This window comes from Malaclemys terrapin, chromosome 4 (assembly GCF_027887155.1).
Source record: "Malaclemys terrapin pileata isolate rMalTer1 chromosome 4, rMalTer1.hap1, whole genome shotgun sequence".
NCBI classification, from domain to species: Eukaryota; Metazoa; Chordata; order Testudines; family Emydidae; genus Malaclemys; species Malaclemys terrapin.
In genome coordinates, this window is record NC_071508.1 from 35,619,505 (window position 1) to 35,641,308 (window position 21,804).

At 44.0% G+C, this 21,804-nt stretch overlaps 1 protein-coding gene across 1 annotated transcript in view; it reads left to right on the forward strand.

Moving 5' to 3' along the window:
- The window catches only part of LOC128835989 (NACHT, LRR and PYD domains-containing protein 3-like), a 62,041-nt gene extending 42,100 nt beyond the window's left edge, over window positions 1-19,941 (forward strand). Inside the window, exons 6-8 of the mRNA XM_054025965.1 lie at window positions 6,065-6,235; window positions 7,161-7,331; window positions 19,764-19,941. Of these exons, the coding sequence (XP_053881940.1) occupies window positions 6,065-6,235; window positions 7,161-7,331; window positions 19,764-19,941 (520 nt within the window). The remainder of the gene's footprint in view (window positions 1-6,064; window positions 6,236-7,160; window positions 7,332-19,763) is intronic.
- The last annotated feature ends 1,863 nt before the right edge of the window (window positions 19,942-21,804 follow it).

Here is a 21,804-nt window from a genome sequence, read left to right on the forward strand (position 1 = left end):
GAATCTGCATAGCCTTTCATTCATATTCCTATATGGTTTTTACCTCCAACCCCTGTCTTTTCAGAAATTCAGCCTTAATCACTGTTCAGTTGTACAGATGTCCATAGGTCACATTAAGCAAAGGAAATTTGTAATCATTCTCACAATGGTAGATGGGACAGCCGTGAAAAAAGCAGCAGTTAAATTCAAAGGCCATAGGCTTATCGGCTATGACAGCATAACCACCCAAAAAATAGGGCCCTGCTTTAAACTCCCCACCCTGCAAAGTGTGTTGGATGTGAATGTTCTCTGTGTGGGCGATGTACAACAGCTATTGAATGGCTGGCATGGACTATCTCTTCTGCTGCTTATGGTACCTGGCTAATGAAAAAAGGGCTATGGTTTGTGGTTTTAAAATATTAAACCAGTACATGGCCATGCAAGTTGGCACTAATGTAATGTACTGAAAGGGGGCTATACACTTTGCTACCACCTCCTCACTATCCTGGCGTAGGTTTTTAATAATCTACTTCTTAGTCATTTTCATGACTTCTTTTCTGAACTGGTCACAAGTCTCTCACAAAATTTCAACATCTTTCTGGCAGTAACAGCGCAGTTCTTTCTGGAGACCAAATTCATTATGGTGATTGTGTTGGTACCAATTCAGAAATTACCTTTTTTCTTCTGACATCATGTATTCTACTCCAGAGTACTCTACCCTGGGCACAGGACTCATGTATTTCTCATTTTCAGCTGTGCTAAAAAAAAAAAAATGTGAAAAATACCCCTTGACACTATCAAATCCCAGAGTTATGGATCCCAGCAATAATTTGATGACATAATTTTTAAAAATCTACAGTGTTTACATCTTCCCAAGGCCTCGTTAGAGAAAAGAGTGGGTGATTTAGCCCCAGAGCATCTAAGTATAGCTATACAAAAACTTTGGGACCCAATTGGTTATTAAAATCATCTAGCAAATTTTGAATAGTGATGTCAATGGCCGCCATTGCCAGAGTGAAGTCCGTCACTCTGTCCAAATTAGCAAAATGAAATTCCTGAAAATACTCATGAGCCTTACATTTTCTTAGGCGCCTTATCCCATGTCTCAAACATTCCAAATACACCTGAAGAGGTGCATTCGGAGCAGGAGATTCTACACCTTCAGAAGTGGGGGTCGGGAAGGTCTACGTCCATTTCCCTTTCTTGGCTTTTAGATCTCTCCCAGTTTTTTTTCCTACCCCTCTTTACATTTTTAAATTTCATGTTTAGTCACAGCTGTCCTTCACCCTTCTCCTCTTTCTCCAATTTTACAGTTGTTGCCTGTGAACTTTCTGTTATCTTTTGGTTTAAGGCCTCCCTCTCTTCTGAAGAATTTTGCTTTTGAAACATATTAAAATCTAGATTCTTAAGCTTTTTCTCTGTTGAATGCCTAAGAGATGTAGAAGCCCTGAACAGCTCTTTACAACCAGCAATTGTTGCATCAAAACCAGCAGATGGCCTGGTATTTGTAGCAAAGGCTCTGGGTTTTTCAGAATCAGAGTTTTTGGCCCCTGGAAACTGCAGCTGCTACAAGGTTGTTTGCCTTTGCCCTTTTTAAAGCTGGTTCCTTATGTGTTGTGAAGTCTCTGGATGTGCAGGGTTATTCAGAATCGGAGGGGGTTGGCCCCTATGTGTCACTTGTTCCTATCCCTGGAAACTGAAGCTGCTTCAGAGGAGTCTTTGCCCTTTTTAAAGGTGGCTCCTTTGATCTTTCTTCTTGTAAGATAACACTTGATAAGTCTGCCAATACACATAAATAAGATGTTTTTAAAACATAAACCTGTCTGATATTCCCATATGGCCCCACCCCCACCATACATCACCTCCAGATTGGTGCACATAACAGCATTCATTCCGCACATGGATGTAAAAATTTAGATGGAACATTGAATCCATCTTCTTTTTACTAACAATCATTTCAAGTAAGGCAACACCAAAGTGTAAAAAAAGAGATGGGAAGGAGAAACTTTCTCTTGCCACTACAGAAAGCAGCACAGCCTTTATAGCATAGTCATAGCAAGTGTTTTTTACCCCCCCCCCCGCATATATATTTCAAAAACCGTTACACATGTAAACGCATAACCCATTAGTATTATAGGGAGGAAAATGTGTTGTTTTAAAAGCAGCTGTTAAATACATTTTATTTTTACTGTAAATGGTAATATTGCTATCGCCTTTCAATTTACATACTAGGCTTGTCCTTTAGACTAAACTTTTTGTGTCACAAAGATGATCATTATTTAGTTATGGAAATTGAGTAAACTTAGCATCTCTTTAGGCTTACATTATTTCATGTTCAGACTACGCTTTTGCTTCAAAAATTAACAGCTTTTAAAAAAGCATGGAGCTTCAAATAGGCGTCATTGCCTACAAAACATCCCTAAAGGAGGCCTTGTTATGTTCATCTCATTCAAAAATGACCAATGCTGTTTTTTCATGTTAAACTTTTAAACTATTTTTAAAGAACTTTATTTGATATGATTAAACAATACATGTTTAGCAGAAGAACATGATAGTGTTAAATGCGGGGGTGGGGGAGAGTGACGACAGGGGCGTGGGGAGCTGTTTCTTCAGGTAACAGTGTCAGAGGCTATCTCTGAACTTCATGCAATCACAAAGCCATGGCTTTTGTCTTTTAATATTTTTATAAAAGCATGCTAATATAGGTTTTTTTCCTATTAAAAATGATTTTGTTGCAGTAGTTAACAGCTTCAAATAATAAGGTGGGAGATATTTATCTTACTCCTTCATGCCGTTACTCATTCTACAGGGCTTTTGTCTTTTTAAACTTTGATTATAAATGATGAGGATATGATGTTCACCCTTTACAACGCTTAAATTAAAAGGACTCCTTACAGATAAAGTCAATTTCCAATAAATTTTTAAGAAAACGGAATAAAGAAGTTTGATATAACTCCTGGTACAAAACTAAATCTGTTTTTTAAAACTTTCCTTGGTTTAAATTTTAAAAAATAGCCTCTTTTACATAAGCTGCTTTTCATTTTAAGTTAGCCAGAGTGTGTTTTGCATAATTTCTTTACAGAAGTTTTCCTTTAGGCAAACATTTTAAAAAGCAAGCCTGTGTTTTTTGTTTTGTTTTGTTTTGTTTTGTTTTTTTGCAAGATAGAGTTTTCATATTATACTTTGGGCAAAACTGGTGTATTCTTTTTTGAGATTTTCGTATTATACTCTTGCAATCTTTATAGTAGAACTTCTTTTTTAAAAAGGTGCATCTTTATTTCCCTACAAAACTCAGTCACAGTGCTGTCTTTTATGTTAGGAAAAGAATCAAGAAAAGGGTTTGTTTCTTCAGATAACATTCGATCAATGTTCATCTTACATCTTCACTCAGTTGGGTGGGGGAGGGTGCTCTTGTAAAATCTTAGTATGATATGATTGGTTCAGGAAAATGCATTCTATAATGTAGCTATAGAACAGTTTCTGATTGATCCAACCAAGAGGCATGGTTTGCTTCCAAGGCTCACCACCCAGAATAGTTGTTATTTCACTACAGGCACCAGCTGGGGTAAGGTGCTTTGCTCTCCTCCTCTCTCTCTGCCATGTGCCCTGTGACACAGGCTTTAAACTCTTTCTCTTTGCCATATGCTCACTAACACTGTATTTTCTCCGCTTCTCTCTCCTTTAAAATCTCTTTGTCATGTATGCACTAACAAAAAGGAAATCTCTCTACCATGTGCTCACTAAACTTTCTCTCAGCCTAACAAAGAAATCTTTATTTTCTTTAAAACTCTTTATTTTTCCCTCTTTTCTTTCATACAATCTTTGAAATGATCTCATCTGTATTCTTTAATTTCTTTAAAACCCATTTCTTTAATTTTCCTCTTTTTTTAACAATCTACCTTTATTTTTTTACTCTTTTCTTTCATTTCTCTCTGTCGCTCTATTCTTTATTTTCTTTAAAACTTTTAAAAACTTTTCCCTCCTTTCTTTAATTTCTCTCTCTCAGCCTAACAAAAGATTCTTTCATTTTCCTCATTTTTCATGAAAATTTGAAGCAACCCCATCTTCATTTTCTTTAAAATCCTCTTTTCTTTAATTTCTCTCTTTTTCTAACTCTTTATTTTCCACTCTTTCCTTCTTTCTTTCTCTCATCTCTATTCTTTATTTTAAAATAACCCTTATTTTTTCTAAAAAAAAATCTTTTTTCTCTAAAGCACTTTTTAAACCCCTCTTTACTCCTCTCTCTGCCATGTGCTCAATGACAGAGGCTCTCTTGCTTTTCTCATCTGTATTCATTTCAAAATAACCCCTTTCTTTTTTTTCTTTAATTTTTCTCTCAAAACCCAGCCAAACATAGCATGCACACAATCACCCCCAACGTTCCCCAATACAAAAATAAAAAATGAAAAAAAAATCCAAAATGTCAGATAGTTCCAAACATGTACATGGCCAGAAACAGGACCAAAGGGTGGGAAATAAACCATAAAATGGTGTGGAAACCTGTCAGAATTACATGGTGATGAGTGCTATCAAGTGGTTTACTACTGTCAATATGTGCAGGGCAGGAAATCCTAAACTTCTGCTGGAATTGGTGTTGATGGATCCTTCACTGAGCATCCGTGGTGGGAGTCTCGCCACTGTGCTGACTTCCTTCAGTTCTGCCACCGTCTTAGCCAAGCGTCTCGACTTCTCCATTCTCATTGAATTCCATAACCACAAACTCACATGTTAGGGCTTCCCCTCACCCTCCCGTCATGCAGACAAAAAGCAAAAGACCAGAGTCTGAAGTGCAGGCAATGCGATATTTATTGGGGTTACCAAGCAAGCATAATCCATAGCTCTGTATACCAGTAGAGCTTTTCCCTGTTCCCCCTTCCTCTTTCTGAGCAGGCATAATTAAACCTGTAGTGCATGCCCCTGGGACCACCCTGTACAACTTATGGTCATGTTCCATTTTGAAGGGTCATGAATCTGGGGGCTTTGGTACCACCTCTTTTGTATCCCATGGGAGGGGTAGGGAGTGAGGTTCTGTTATGGCCAAGGCCAGGCTTTTCTTTGGCTTTTAAGGTTTCTTATGCCTCCCCTACCCCCTGTATCCCCCATTCCTCTTGCCCTTCCAACTGGTTGCTTGACCTTGTCTTGAGATAGGATTCAAGGCAGTCGTCAAGTGTACACCCACTTCCCTCTTTGACCCAGACTGTGAGTGCAGGGTGGGCAGTGGAACTGGTTGAAAAACCTAAAAGAAACATTGTGAAAATTTCAGAATCATTTAAACTTTATTAGTTTCCAAAATGCCAATGGCTTTGTGTTTGTCAATTTTAAAAACAATTATAGAAAATGTTTTCATTTAAAAATAAGATGAATCAGAGATTATAGTGTAGGCAAGAAATCTGCAGGGGAACTGGTAGTGCACTCCACTAGTCTAATGAGATGACCAAAGCTCTCATCTTCCATGAGAGCTTAGCTTGTTAACCATGGCCACTGTACAGTGCAATATGAATCTTCCTTATCCATGGCCTCTGCTGCTTTGTGCACCGTGTAACATCATAGACAGATGTTTAGAATTAGATTACAAGTTGAAATACCTGATGCTCCCAGTTAATTCTTTGCAGGGTATCATGCTAAGCATCATGGTGTCTTCTTTTCTTGTGGCAGAGGTTGAATATCCTGAAACTGCCTTTCCACAGGAGATTTTGTGTGTCAACTCTTCTGTCCTGCACAAGGTCAAAAGGGAGACTTCGCCACAAGATGCCTAATTGTACATTCAGTGTCCAAAGCAGCCAATCGTGCAGAGAATGTGAATGTCACATTATTGGATGATCATCCAATTTCGGTATTTTTGTGGGACATTATGTGAAATATTCTGAAAATCTTCTTGGACTGTGTACAAATACAATTTGAGTCGGGAATATATCACACACTTTATTTTAATAATTAAAATGCATTGGGTGACATATAGACAGAACATATAGAAACATAAACTACCAAGTTACCAGAAAGAAGGAAGTGTCACTGCACTAAGTGAAGTGAATACTGACCTCTTTATGGAAGGAGATGGTTATTGTTCTCTCTGTTCACTTTGCAGGTTGTGGCAGTGCAGCCTCACAGCTGCTTGCTGTGGGGATCTCTCTGCTGCCCTCAGTACAAACCAGTCCCTGACTGAGCTGGAGCTGAGTGGGAATAAACTGGGAGATTCAGGAATTAAACTTCTGTGTGAAGGACTGAAACATCCCAGCTGTAAACTGCAGAAATTAGTGTAAGTCATTGCTGGGTTCCTTGATACTTTCCTTGTTAGACCAGCCTTTGCAAAAGCCCTGTCTAATTTTTCACTGATAATATTTTGAGGTCCTGTTTTCACTTATGAAAATTTGCAGGAGCAACTGGATTTGCATTTGCAGGAGCAACTGGCTATACAATTACTAAATTGTGTGCACAAACATTTGGGCAGGTAAATTTGGGGTTTGTACATTCAATCTTATGGTTATATACAAACGTTCATAACAGCCACGAGAAAATCCATTTTCTGCAGGGCACTCTACAGCACTTTCCCAGCCTAGGGCTATTTCTCCCACAAGTGTTCACTTTACATCTACATGCACTTTTGTGCTCTCATATGAAAATGGTCAAGAGTCACAGAAAGAGTTGATTTCTTCTGACAATGAACAAGGAACCTTATTAGACTAAGGAAAAGACTGATATGCCTAAAGTTATTCTCTCCCCTTCACTCTTGAGCTTCTTCCTGGAGCCTTCCCTCACTCCTCATACCTAGCTTGATTCTACAAATTTAAAGAAACAATGCACTCACACAAGCACTGGAGAGGGAGTTTTGGGCTTCCTTTTAAGTTTTGAATTTTGTTTTTATAATGAAGGAAAGTTTATTCCCACTCCCACCCCCACATCCCTCCTGCCCCTGACTTGCCTTGTTCTCAAAAATAGCTGGACTGTTTGTTTTATCTCAAACTTCCAGAAGACATTCACACTTGGGCAATAGTGAGCAGAACTGGAATATTTCAGCCAAAGGTAAGTTTGAAAAAGTCCTGAGTGACTGAAAATCATGAGGGGAAATCCTGAAGCATCCTGAACTGTAGATGTCACTAGTGCTTCAGTACACTGGTGAATGACTTAAATGGAGTGGGTGGTCAGTTCCTCTCTGTTCACTGTGCCCATCTCCATCTCTGCAGGGTTTGGGATTGCCATCTGACTGATGCTTGCTGTGGAGATCTCTCCTCTCTGCTCAGCACAAACCAGTCCCTGAGAGTGCTGAACCTGAGCAGTAATAACCTGAGTTATTCAGGAGTGAAACTTCTGTGTGAAGGACTGAAACATCCAAACTGCAAGTTAGAGAAGCTCGAGTAAGTGACTTCTGGTTTCTGTATCAAAAGCATCCGTTGCAGTGTGTGCTGGGCTTCCAGTCACCTAGCTGTGTATGGACTGCATGGACCAATGAGGTGAATTGGGCTGATCCGTCAGGGCTGAGGGCAGGAGTGTGTTCTGTGTCTCCAGGAGGTGCTGCAAACACAAGTGCAACCCAGGGAAGGGGCCAAAGTGGCTTTAAGCCACTTTTGTGTCATTTTGACTCCAGGTTGGTCAAGGCCTTAAACATCCAACAGTGTAACTTAGGCAACCTGCCTCCTCCCAACTCCTACACTGGTTCTTGCACAAAGCAGCCTGTGACTGTCCAGCACAAAGCTAGCAGTGGAAGAATTCCTCCCTCCCCGCTAGCTAAGGAGATGTAACTGGCCTCCCCGTAGGCTGCTGCAGCAGTGTGTAGGGACTGTAGAAGGAGGGTGAATTCTTCCCGGTGTGTTTAATTCTCACGAGATGCAAGATTTTCAGGGCAGGGACAGCGTCTCCCCCAGTGTTTGTACAGCAGTTAGTACAGCTGGTCTGGAATTTCCCACTGATTTATTTTTTCAATAGAAAAGGTGGTTTCCTCCTAACTGAAATTTTGTATGGAAAAATGTTGATTTTTGTGAAGCTCTTTCAACTTTTTTTGTTACAAAAATCAATTTAAAACATTTCATTTCAGGTCGGGTGTCTGTCTGAACTGCCGCAGTGCCCCATGGGAATTGTAGTTTGGGTCCCTCATTCCTCCCCCCACCCCCCACATTCTCACTTATGAGCTGCATTCTCCTTCCAGCAAACGTCCCCCACGATGGGCCTGCACTACAGAGCTCAGGCACAGGAAGAGACTGTGGTGCATCATGGGAGACAGTGTGGCTAGGGAGTGAGGCGAATGGAGGCAGCAGGGATCCCGAGAGACACAGCAGCAGCTCTGGCAGGCTGCCATTCAGTAATGGCAGCCTGATCTGATACAGAATGTTTTGATGCAGTAATATTGATATATTTCATATAGATGGAAAATGTAGGACCAAAACTTCTAAATGTTCCCAACTCAATTTTTTTCTGAATATTTTGTTTGTGAAAAGTTTCAATATTTCAACCTCTCCAATTTAGGATCTAAAAATATGTCAAAATACTGGAATTTCCAAAAAGATGGAAATGCCATGTTTGATAACCTGCAGTGGCTGGTATTCCTTGATCACAGAGTAAGAGTTTTTGTTTTGTTTTTGTTTTTAATTTTAGTCAAGCAGCCGTGGAAAGCTCAGTGGGCAAGTTCACAGCTTGACAAGTAGACAGCAGCAGAGCTGGTTGAAAATTTTTTGTCAAAAATTCATTTGACAGAAAATTGAGGTTAGAATTAAATGAAAATTTTCATGTGAACTATCTGCTTTCCTCTCAAATGCCCAGTCCTTCTTTTCAGAAACCGGAACGCTCAAATTTCAAAAACTTTCAGCTGAAAACTAAAACATTTTTGTTTTTTCAGGGTTCTCCGCCCAACTAAAAGGTGAACATTTTAGGGGTGAGGGGGATGGAGGGAGGGAAACATTTTCTAAGCAGCTCTAGTTGAAATGTTCTCAGCCAATTTGTAGAATTTTGGTCAATTTTTGGCCAGTGAACCCTTTACAAAACAATTACCACCCCTCCCCCCACTTTATCTGGATTTCTAAAATATTCATCAAATAATACGAGGCCCAATTGGATTATCCTCCCATAGTGTACTGCACACACAAGTAGGCTGAGCAGATAGCAAATGTGAAAAATCGGGACAAGGGATAGAGGGGTAATAGGAGCCTATATAAGAACATAAGAACGGCCGTACCGGGTCAGACCAAAGGTCCATCTAGCCCAGTATCCTGTCTACCGGCAGTGGCCAATGCCAGGTGCCCCAGAGGGAGTGGACCAACAGGCAATGATCAAGTGATCTCTCTCCTGCCATCCATCTCCACCCTCTGACAGACAGGCTAGGGATACCATTCCTTACCCATCCTGGCTAATAGCCATTAATGGACTTAACCACCATGAATGTATCCAGTTCTCTTTAAACACTGTTACAGTCCTAGCCTTCACAACCTACTCAGATAAGGAGTTCCACAAGTTGACTGTGCGCTGTGTGAAGAAGAACTTCCTTGTATTTGTTTTAAACCTGCTGCCTATTAATTTCATTTGGTGACCCCTAGTTCTTGTATTATGGGAATAAGTAAATAACTTTTCCTTATCCACTTTCTCCACATCACTCATGATTTTATATACCTCTATCATATCCCCCCTTAGTCTCCTCTTTTCCAAGCTGAAGAGTCCCAGCCTCTTTAATCTCTCCTCATATGGGACTTGTTCCAAACCCCTAAACATTTTAGTTGCCCTTTTCTGAACCTTTTCTAGTGCCAGTATATCTTTTTTGAGATGAGGAGACCACATCTGTACGCAGTATTCGAGATGAGGGCGTACCATCGATTTATATAAGGACAATAATATATTCTCAGTTTTATTCTCTATCCCCTTTTTAATGATCCCTAACATCCTGTTTGCTTTTTTGACCGCCTCTGCACACTGCACGGATACCTTCAGAGAACTATCCACGATGACTCCAAAATCTTTTTCCTGACTTGTTGTAGCTAAATTAGCCCCCATCATATTGTATGTATAGTTGGGGTTATTTTTTCCAATGTGCATTACTTTACATTTATCCACATTAAATTTCATTTTTCATATAAGAAAAAGGCCCAAATATTGGGACTGTCCCTATAAAATCAGGACATCTGGTCACCCTACATAAAAGCAATGTTATCTCCTTCCTAACACCAAACCAGTCAATCATTGCTAAATCTATTAGGAACTCATGTATGGCTGTCTGTCATATCTGATAATGTTGTCACAGCATTACACATGTTCTCATGTGGCTGTATAGCCTGATCCATGAGGCGCAAGACTGCAAACATGTCACCCAGGAAAGTGCAGGCTCCCATGGAAGACTTTGCATGATGCTTGGCCCTTTTTTCAATCAGTTTTTCTTGTCTGTCTTCCTCAAACTGTTCACAACCATTATTGACAGTAGCTCTCCCTTCATGTCTGTCCTTGGCTATGTCTTAAAAGTTATCTCTGTTTATGCCACATAAGGTCAGATTCTGCTTAAGGGTGATTTGAAACATTTTCTTTGACTCTCCCTCCTGAGCTTTCTGATTTTCAGCTCACCATAGGAAACTTTCTTTGGTAGTCCGTTGTTGCCCATTCTTATAACATGACCTGTCCATCTAAGCTGAGTTTGGATGATCATTGCCTCAGCGCTGGTTTTTGCTTTTTCAGGAATGTTAGTGTTTGAGACTTTGTTTTGCCAGTTGACTTTCTGAATGGAGTGGAGAAAGCACATGTGGAATTTTTTAAGTTGCTTAATGTATCTGTTGTAAGCTGCCCAGGTTTCACTCCCATATGAATCAATTCCATTGACTGATGGTGTGCTGGTTGAGTATCCAGTAGCAACGTCTAAAGGCCTGACTTGCCTTCCATATTCTATCTCATATTTCTTGATCCAGGGAACCATCATTTGAGATGGTGCTACCAAAGCATTTACAGTGATTGATGTTTATTAGTTCTGTACCATCAATTGTGATGTTTGGCTCTGGAGTAGTAGTAGTTGATGGAGCTGGTTGAAAGAGGACTTCAGTTTTTTCCAGGATGACAGTGGGTCCAAACGGTTTAGCTGCTGAAGGGTGAAATGTTGTTGCTGAGATGCTGTCAAGGCTACTAAGCTGTTACAGCTGCTCAGTGCTTCTGTTCTTTGAGCTCCAATGTTATCAGCGCTAGCAGAGAGTGCTGCCTGCTAATTCAGCAGACCTCAGTGTTACTCAGAGAGAAGAACCACTGGCATGGTTGGGTGATAAAGGCACTTTGCCAGGTTTATTGCCCTCAAGACACAATCCTAACAACTTGCACAACTTGCACAAGTACATTAACACATGAGTGCCCCGTGACAAGGAGCGGCTCAGTCAGCAGTGGGAGTCTGCTGTCCCCTAGGCCACACAAAGGGTTAAGGTGAGGTACCCCGACATTTATAGACTGGGATAGAAAACTTATGTACCACCTTACTTGTTTCATGACATGTGTTTGTTGCCCCCTCTTGTGCCTTATTCCTGATATCCCTATTCATTATTCTGTTAAACAATCTGATCTTGTGCTAGATTAGGGTGTATTTGTACTAGCCTTCTGGAATATATTTACATAAATATCTAGTGCCTAATGCTTCTTAGAAGTATCTATGTTTTAGCAATGCTACTGGACAGTGAACTCATAAGCATCTGCTTTATTACACGGCCCAATGTTAGTTCACAGCCTCTGTTTCAGACATCGGATCTTACACCCAGGCTCTCTTTCTCTCTCTGCTACAGTTCACTCTGAGAACTTATCAAGGATAAGCGGTAGGTCACATTTAACTATGACTAAATAGAGCACAATCATCTGCAAAAAGGGCTTCATGTTTGAGTTTCTCAAGAACTTTCTCTTTGCAGTAAGCATTTGGAGATTGAAGAGTTTTCCATCAATTCTGTATTTTGTGTACATGCCCTTTTGGAGGTTGTCAGTTTCATAATTCAGAATGGCTGGAAAGAAGAGACCAAAAGGGAATGGTGCCAGTTTGCAGTCTTTTTTCATCCCATTAGATATGGGAAATGGTTTAGAGAAGCCACCATCTGAGAACACTTGACCAGTCATGTCTTCGTGGAATTGACGTATGGTGATAATGAATTTGGTGGGGCAGCCAACATTTTCTAGAATTTTCCAAAGGCCATTTCTGATCAGTTTCAAACTTTTCAAAAAGATCAATAACAACAACATACAGTTCCATGTTTTGTTGAATGCATTTTTCTGGAATCTGTCTCACAAAAGTAAATCATGTCTGTGGTGCTCCAACCTGATCTAAATTCATACTGGGTCTCTGGTAGAAACTTCTCTGATACTATCTTGAGAAGCCAATTGAGCAAAATATGGACTAGGATTTTACCACCTACAGATAGCAGGGAGATACCCTGATAATTACCACAGTCGGATTTGTTCCCTTCGTTTTTGCATAGTGTAACTATGACATATTTGAAGCCCTGAGGAATTTCCTTGGCTTCCCAGATATCCTTAATGATTTTGTGTAGAAACACAGGAGTGTGTGGTATTTCCTAGATACGATTTGAACACTTTGGCTTGTGCCCATGGCTGTCTGTGTAGTACATAAAATTACATTTCTACATTTAATACTGATTATGGGGAATGGTCCTGAAATTGGTGCTGGCCCTGAGCCCATTGCTGGAAGCCCTTGGTCAGCACCTCCCAATCTGCCTCTACTTGCCGATTGGCTTCCAGGACTTCCTGATGGACACGCACCAGATCATATTTTTGCTGTTGGAGAGAAATCCCTCAAGAGCCACGTTGTGAGCTTGCCCCAGCCACTGATAACATGTGGCACCACTTTGTTGCTGCTACTGTGGGCAAACTTTGACTTGTGTTTGCCACTGCACCTCTCCCCTGCACCTCTCCATCTCTGATACTATTGCTGCTGGATCCCCCGGTCCTGCTCCTGTCACTTCTGGCAGCATGGTGGCTGCTTCAGGGGCTTCCTCTGCTTCCCTGTCTGCTCCCCTGTGTCTGCAACCCTCCAGGGCCCACGTCTGGGCACAGGACCAGAGACAGCACCCCATGGTGCTCCCAGCTGCCTCTTGTGGTCCTGGACTTGGAACCACTGTTTGATCTGCCCAGGTCCTGTGTTCTACTTCCCCTTCCCTCTCTCAGTCTCCATGGCCTCGTTAAAGCCATGGGGGCTGCTCTATGAGTTACTTCACCGCAGTGTTGCTTGTCCCTCCAGCAGCCCCTGGGGAAGAGACTTTCCTCACAGGCCCCTCCTCGCTCTCTCTCCCTCTCCCCTTGCATCCCTTCAACCCCAGGGATGTGTGCCGCTCATCTCTGGCCCCTCTCCCCCTTATTCTCCCCAGTTCTCCCCCATGAATCCACAGTTGCTCTATCTGTGTCGTTCTCCATAGTGCCCTGACTCCTTGTGCAGCTGTGATTGTCCAGTGTGTTTTGGGGCCTGGGTCATCCATGTGCAGTGGGGGTCTCTGGGTATGGCGAGTCTTGTCTGAACTAATGCCTGGCCGGGAGCTGAGGGTGTGAATTTGCACCTTCTGAGTTAGTTCCATGTCTCTTGTGATGAGACCAGCGCCTGTCTGGGACCATGGCTTTGAAAATTCAGAATGAGCCGCTGTGCCCTTAACCACACCCTGTTCTCTCCTTTTGTTCCATACTCCCACTAGACCCCTGATGTATGTCCCCCATTTCCCCCCCCTCCACTTCATTTAAATATCTCTCTGAGCTTCCAGAGGAACAAAAAGGAAACCCTTGTAGCTGCCCCCCGCCAGGTTCGGTTGCACAGGCTTTTGAAAATTTAATCTCTTTTTGCTTCAGTTACCTCATCTGTCAAATGCGGTTACCTTTGAGCTGCCTCACAGGTGTGTTCTTAAGCTAAATTCATTCATGTTTGTACAGTAAATCCAGAGCCTTAAATGGAAAATCAAAGTAGTGGTTTGATTCTTCCCAGATACACCAAAGGTCTCTCCAAGTCCTCCCCATTCCAGGATACACATTCCTCCTGTCAGCCCCTGGATATTTGACAACTGTTTTGACCATTCACTCTCCACAGTGATCCAGCTCCCTGCGTCAGTGAACATCTTACATCTCCTCTTCCTTCACAATTTGGTTAAGTATAATCAGCTGCATGATGTGTGTTGGAAGGGATTTAAGATATCTTCAGACAAAAGTCCACAGTAATGTGGGGTTTGAGATATTCCTGGCTGAACTGCCACATACTCTCTGATGCTGTTAGACACATCTACCTGAGATGGAGGGTGAATAGGATGGCGGGGTTTAGGAGGGCAGAGTTAGGCCTGGTCTACACTACGGGTTTAGGTCGACTTTAGCAGCGTTAAACCGAATTAAGCCTGGACACGTCCACACAACGAAGCCCTTTCTTTCGACTTAAAGGGTCCTTTAAACCGGTTTCTTTACACCACCTCCGACAAGGGGATTAGTGATAAAACCAGCCTTTGCGGGTCGGAATTGGGGTAGTGTGGACGGAATTCAATGTTATTGGCCTCCGGGAGCTATCCCACAGTGCTTCATTGTGACCGCTCTGGACAGCACTCTCAACTCAGATGCACTGACCAGGTAGACAGGAAAAGACCCGCGAATGTTTGAATTTCATTTCCTGTTTGCTCAGCGTGGAGAGCACAGGTGACCACGCAGAGCTCATCAGCACAGGTAACCGTGATGGAGTCCCAGGATCGCAAAAGAGCTCCAGCATGGACCGAACGGGAGGTACGAGATCTGCTCGCCATATGGGGAGATGAAGCAGTGATAGCTGAACTCCGTAGCAGTAAAAGAAATGGAAAAGTATTAGAAAAGATCTCCAAGGCCATGAAGGACCGAGGCCATAACAGGGACACACAGCAGTGCCGCGTGAAAATTAAGGAGCTACGGCAAGCTTACCACAAAGCCAGAGAAGCAAACGGAAGGTCTGGGGCAGAGCCGCAAACTTGCCGCTACTACGCGGAGCTGCATGCGATCCTAGGGGGTGCAGCCACCACTACCCCAACCGTGTGCTATGACTCTCTCACTGGAGAAACACACAGGGAAGACGGTTCGGGGAATGAGGAAGATGAGGATGGAGGTACTGTAGGTAGCTCACAGCAGCAAGGAAGCGGAGAAACCGGTTTCCCCAACAGCCAGGATATGTTTGTGACCCTGGACCTGGAACCAGTAACCCCCGAACTCACCCAAGACCCTCAGGGCACACAGGAGACCTCTGGTGAGTGTAACTTTGTAAATATTTGTAAACATTACACAAAAAAAGCAAGCATGTTTAATGATTAATTTGCCCTGGCAATCGCGGGCAGTACATCTACTGGAAAAGTCTGTTAACGTGTATGGGGATGGAGCGGAAATCCTCCAGGGACATCTCCAGAAAGCTCTCCTTTATGTACTCCCAAAGCGTTTGCAAAAGGTTTCTGGGGAGGGCTGCCTTATCCCGTCCGCCATGGTAGGACACTTTACCACGCCAGGCCAGTAGCACGTAGTCTGGAATCATTGCATAACAAAGCATGGCAGCGTATGGTCCCGGTGTTTGCTGGCATGCAGACAACATCCATTCCTTATCTCTCTTTGTTATCCTCAGGAGAGTGATATCATTCACGGTCACCTGGTTGAAATGGGGTGATTTTATTAAGGGGGCATTCAGAGGTGCCCGTTGCTGCTCGGCTGAACAGAAATGTTCCCCGCTGTTAGCCACGCGGTGGGGGGGAGGGGTGAAGTGATCATCCCCGATAATTGGGTGTGGGGGAGTGAGGGGGGTTAGTTAGGTTTGTGCTGCATGTTAACCTGGGAACCGCAGCCCCTCCTTTTACATTGCAAACCCATTTTAAATGGACAACCCAATTCATCCTTGATATGGGAAATGCGCTGCTGTTAGCAACCTTTCCCGCATGTTAAGAAGGTTAAAAAAGCCAAAACACTGTGGCCTACCATGGCTGCCTGCAAGCCGAAATATGCGACCTTGTAATGAAAGAGTGTACCCATTGTTCTCTAAAATGTGTCTTTTTTAACCACCTCTCCCTTCTCCTCCACCAGCTGCAAATGTTTCTCCTTCGCAGAGGCTTGTGAACATTAGAAAGAGAAAACGTAGGACGAGGGACGATATGTTCACGGAGCTGCAGATGTCCTCCCACGCTGATAGAGCACAGCAGAATGCGTGAAGGCAGTCAATGTTGGAGATGAGAAAAGCCCAATATGAACGAGAGGAGAGGTGACGGGCTGAATGGCGGGATGAAAAGAGCAAGTGGCGGGCTGAAGACGATAGGTGGCGTCAGCTTGCAGACAGACGGCAAGAGTCAATGCTCCGTCTGCTGGAGCATCAAACTGATATGCTCGAGCGTATGGTTGAGCTGCAGGAAAGGCAGCAGGAGCAGAGACCGCCGCTACAGCCCCTGTGTAACCAACAGCCCTCCTCCCCAAGTTCCATAGCCTCCTCACCAAGACGCCCAAGAACACGGTGGGGGGGCCTCCATCCACCCAGTCACTCCACCCCAGATGATCGCCCAAGCATCAGAAGGCTGGCCTTCAATAAGAGTTAAAGTTTTAAAATGCAGTGTGTCCTTTTCCATCCCTCCTCCCCCACCCATCCCAGGCTACCTTGGCAATTATCCCCCTACTTCTGTGAGGAACTAATAAAGAATGCATGAATGTGAAAAAACAATGACTTTATTGCCTCTGCAAGCGGTGCTCGAATTGGGGAGGGGAGGGTGGGGTGGGGTGGTTGGTTTACAGGGAAGTAGAGTGAACCGGGTCGGGGGGGGGGGTTGGAGGGTTCATCAAGGAGAAACAAACAGAAGTTTCACACAGTAGCCTGGCCAGTCACAAAACTCGTTTTCAAAGCTTCTCTGATGCGCACCGCGCCCTGCTGTGCTCCTCTAACCGCCCTGGTGTCTGGCTGCGTGTAATCAGCGGCCAGGCGAGTTGCCTCAACCTCCCACCCCGCCATAAAGGTCTCCCCCTTACTCTCACAGATATTGTGGAGCGCACAGCAAGCAGCAATAACAATGGGGATATTCTTTTCGCTGAGGTCTGAGCGAGTCAGTAAGCTGCGCCAGCGCGCTTTTAAACGTCCAAATGCACATTCCACCACCATTCGGCACTTGCTCAGCCTGTAGTTGAACAGGTCCTGACTACTGTCCAGGCTGCCTGTGTACGGCTTCATGAGCCATGGCATTAAGGGGTAGGCTGGGTCCCCAAGGATCACGATAGGCATTTCAACATCCCCAACGGTCACTTTCTGGTCCGGGAAGAAAGTCCCTTCCTCCAGCTTTCGAAACAGAGCAGAGTTCCTGAAGACGCGAGCATCATGTACCTTTCCCGGCCATTCCACGTTGATGTTGGTGAAACGTCTCTTGTGATCCACCAGGGCTTGCAGCAGCATTGAAAAGTACCCCTTGAGGTTTACGTAGTCGGTGGCTTGGTGCTCCGGTGACAAGATAGGGATATGGGTTCCGTCTATGGCCCCGCCACAGTTTGGGAATCCCATTTCAGCAAAACCATCCACTATTGACTGCACGTTGCCCAGAGTCACTACCCTTGCTATCACCAGGTCTTTCATTGCCCTGGCAAATTGGATCACAGCAGCCCCCACCGTAGATTTGCCCACTCCAAATTGATTCCCGACTGACCGATAGCTGTCTGGCGTTGCAAGCTTCCACAGGGCTATCGCCACTCGCTTCTCAACTGTGAGGGCTGCTCTCATCTTGGTTTCCTGGCGTTTCAGGGCAGGGGAAAGCAAGTCACAAAGTTCCATGAAAGTGCCCTTACGCATGTGAAAGTTTCGCAGCCACTGGGAATCGTCCCATACCTGCAGCACGATGCGGTCCCACCAGTCTGTGCTTGTTTCCCGGGCCCAGAATCGGCGTTCCACGGCATGAACCTGCCCCAGTGACACCATGATTTCCACATTGCTGGGGCCTGTGCCTTGTGAGAGGTCTATGTCCATGTCAATTTCCTCATCACTCTCGTCGCCGCGCTGCAATCACCTCCTCGGCTGGTCCGGGTTTTGCCTTGGCATGTCCTGGCTCTGCATATACTCCAGGACAATGCGCGTGGTGTTCATAGTGCTCATAATTGCCGCGGTGATCTGAGCGGGCTCCATGATCCCAGTGCTAGCTATGGCGCCTGGCTGGTCAGAAAAAAGGCGCGAAACTAGTATCTGATGGACCAGGAGAAGGAGGGAGGGCAGGAGGGAGGGAGGGCCGAGTGACGACATGGCGTACAGGTACATGAACAGGGAATTAAAATCAAGAAAGGTGGCTGTGCATCAGGGAGAAACACAAACAACTGTCACACAGAATGGTCCCCCCAAAGATTAAACTGAAAACCCTGGGCTTAGCAGGCCGTTCATTTCACGGAGGAAGGGGAAGCAAATGAATACAGAACAAATCTATTTTTTACATCTTAAGCTGGCAGCCGATGGTGCAGCATGAGTGATAGCCTCTCCAGTATGATGACGACGGTTACCAGTCATAATATACCATCGTCTGCCAAAAGGCAAGGGGCTGCTGCTGTGTAGCAATGCAGCCCCACGTCTGCCAGCCCCACGTCCGCCAGCACCCAGCATCGCCCTCGGCCTCTTCTGGGTGCTTAGCAGACAATACTGGGCAATTGGCAGAAAATAGTATATTATGACTGGTAGCCATCATCATCGAAACAGTAGCATGTCTGCCCAGGTGGCCATGATTGACAGCCACTCCAGTACGACGATGATGGATACCAGTCATAATATACCATCTCCTGGCAAGGGGCTGGTGCAATGCAGCCCTACGGCTGCCAGCCCCACGGCTATTACTCATGCTACACCGTCTACCGCCAAAAGGCAGTTAGCAGCTGCTGCTGTGTAGCAATGCAGTCCCACGTCTGCCGGCACCCAGAGGACATATGGTGACGGTGAGCTCAGCTGAGCTGAGCGGGCTCCATGCTTGCCATGGTATGTTGTCTGCACAGGTAACCCAGGTAAAAAGGCGTGAATCTATTGTCTGCCGTTGCTGTGACTTGGGGGGAGGGGCCTGACGACATGTACCCAGAACCGCCCGCGACACTGTTTTGTATCATCCGGGCATTGGGATCTCAACCCAGAATTCAAAGAAAAGGCGCGAAAGTAGTATCTGACGGACTAGGGGAAGGAGGGAGGGCGGGCCGAGTGACGACATGGCGTACAGGTACAGGGAATTAAAATCAAGAACGGTGGCTGTGCATCAGGGAGAAACACAAACAACTGTCACACAGAATGGTCCCCCCAAAGATTAAACTGAAAACCCTGGGTTTAGCAGGCCGTTGATTTGACGGAGGGAGGGGGAAGCAAATGAATACAGAGCAAATCTATTTTTTACATCTTAAGACACTGTTTTTGCATCATCCGGGCATTGGGATCTCAACCCAGAATTCCAAGGGGCGGCGGAGACTGCGGGAACTGTGGGATAGCTGTGGGATAGCTACCCATAGTGCAATGCTCCGGAAGTCGACGCTAGCCTCGTACTGTGGACGCGGTCCGCCGACTTGAGCACCTAGAGCATTTTATGTGGGGACACACACAATCGGCTGTATACAACCGGTTTCAATAAAACCGGCTTCTATAAATTCGAACTAATTTCGTAGTGTAGACATACCCTTAGTGTTGTCAATGGACTTTAATTTTGCATTTCTGTACTTTCCAAAGCTGTCTTTTCTTATTGTAACTTTAACACTGACTTTCCTGAAATCTGTGCTTTTAAAATCGCAATGCTCCATTAAGATTGGTTTCTATTAAGTTCTTGATAAATATTTACTAATTTGACTTTAGGTTGATAGTTTTTTGCCATTGTTCATTTTTGTTTTCACAGCTTGTCTGAAAGTCACATAGATGAAAAGACAAGTGAAGAGTTGCAAGTTTTGCAGAAGATAAAACCTGGTGTTATACTTGTGGATTATGCAGCATTCGGCCATCAGAAAAGTCCAGGTACAAGGACAAGCAGGATGGCTTTTCTTCTATCTCAACGCCGTATATTCGTCTCAGACTAAAGACTCGGAGCAAAGAAATGGTGTGGAATATTTTTGTGATTCACTGGCTGCAGATTGGACTTGTTCTGCTGTTAAGCATTGCTACATATTGTCTTCTCTGGCTGATAAATGTTTAAGTATCTGAAACGCAAGGCCACATAGAGAATTAACAAGTCTTTTGACAGTTTTTGACTCTTGTGATACTGAGCCAGAAAGGGTTGAGCAACTGGCAGGGTAAATGACCCAAATTCTACCTTTGAAGACGTATTAGGAAAGTATGTAAGTGGTAATTAGGGCTATTCCTTACAAGTAGCTAGCAAAGCAAGGTTAGATAGATCAGGGCTTTGAAATGCAAACTTGTATTGTTAAAGAACTGGAAGAAGATAGTGATTGTAGTAGTTTATGTTTACCTATATCTTGTTAGAGGTTAACAATGTAACATTTAGATAAAACTTGAGTGAAATAATGTCATTGTCTTTATGTCTCTTTAAAGTTTGTGATAAACTGCTTGATGTATAATTACCTTATGTTAGGTTTCAGTGGTAGCCCTTTTAGTCTGTATCAGTAAAATACCTGAGGAGTCCTTGTGGCACGTTAGAGACTAACAAATTTATTTGGGCATAAACTTTCGTGGGCTAGAACCCACTTCATCAGATGTATGAAGTAAAAAAATACAGGAGCAGGTATAAATACATGAAAGGATGGGGGTTGCTTTACCAAGTGTTAGGTCAGTCTAACGAGATAAATCAATTATCAGCAGGATACCAAGGGAGGAAAAATAACTTTTGAAGTGGTAAGAGAGGGGCCTGACAGTTGACAAGAAGGTGTGAGTAACAGTAGGGAGAAATTAGTATTGGGGAACATAAGTTTAGGTTTTGTAATGACTCAACCACTCCCCGTCTTTATTCAGGCCTAATCTGATGGTATCTAGTTTGCAAATTAATTCCAGTTCTGCAGCTTCACGTTGGAGTCTGTTTTTGAAGTTTTTTTGTTGGAGAAAAGGTCTGTTATTGCGTAACCAGAGAGATTGAAGTGTTCTTGAATGTTATGATTCCTGATGTGAGATTTGTGTCCATTTATTCTTTTGCATAAAGACTGTCCGGTATTTGGTCCTGCCATGAGGGCAGGGGACTGGACTCGATGACCTCTCGAGGTCCCTTCCAGTCCTAGAATCTATGAATCTATGTACATGGCAGGGGGGCATTGCTGGCACATGATGGCATATATCACATTGGTAGATATGCAGGTGAATGAGCCCCTGATGGTGTGGCTGATGTGGTTAGGTCCTATGATGGTGTCCCTTGAATAGGTATGTGGACAGAGTTGACACTGGGGTTTGTAGCAGGGTTTGGTTCTAGGTTGGTGTTTTTGTTGTGTGGTGTCTAGTTGCTGGTGAGTATTTGCTTCAGGTTGGGGGGCTGTCTGTAAGCGAGGACTGGCCTGTCTCCCAAGGTCTGTGAGAGTGAGGGATCATCCTTCAGGATAGGTTGTAGATCTTTAATGATGTGCTGGAGAGGTTTTAGTTAGGGGCTGTAGGTGATAGCTAGTGGCGTTCTGTTACTTTCTTTGTTGGGCCTGTCTTGTTGTAGGTGACTTCTCGGTATCCTTCTGGCTCTGTCAATCTATTTCTTCACATCACCAGCTGGGTATTGCAGTTTTAAGAACGCTTGATAGAGATTCTGTAGGTGTTTGTCTCTGTCTGAGGGATCGAAGCAAATGCAGGTGTATCTGAGAGCTTGGCTGTAGACAATGGATCGTGTGATGTGGTCTGGATGAAAGCTGGAGGCAGTATAGCGGTCAGTGGGTTTCCGGTATAGGGTAGTGTTTATGTGACCATCGCTTATTAGCACTGTAGTGTCAAGGAAGTGGACCTCTTGTGTGGAC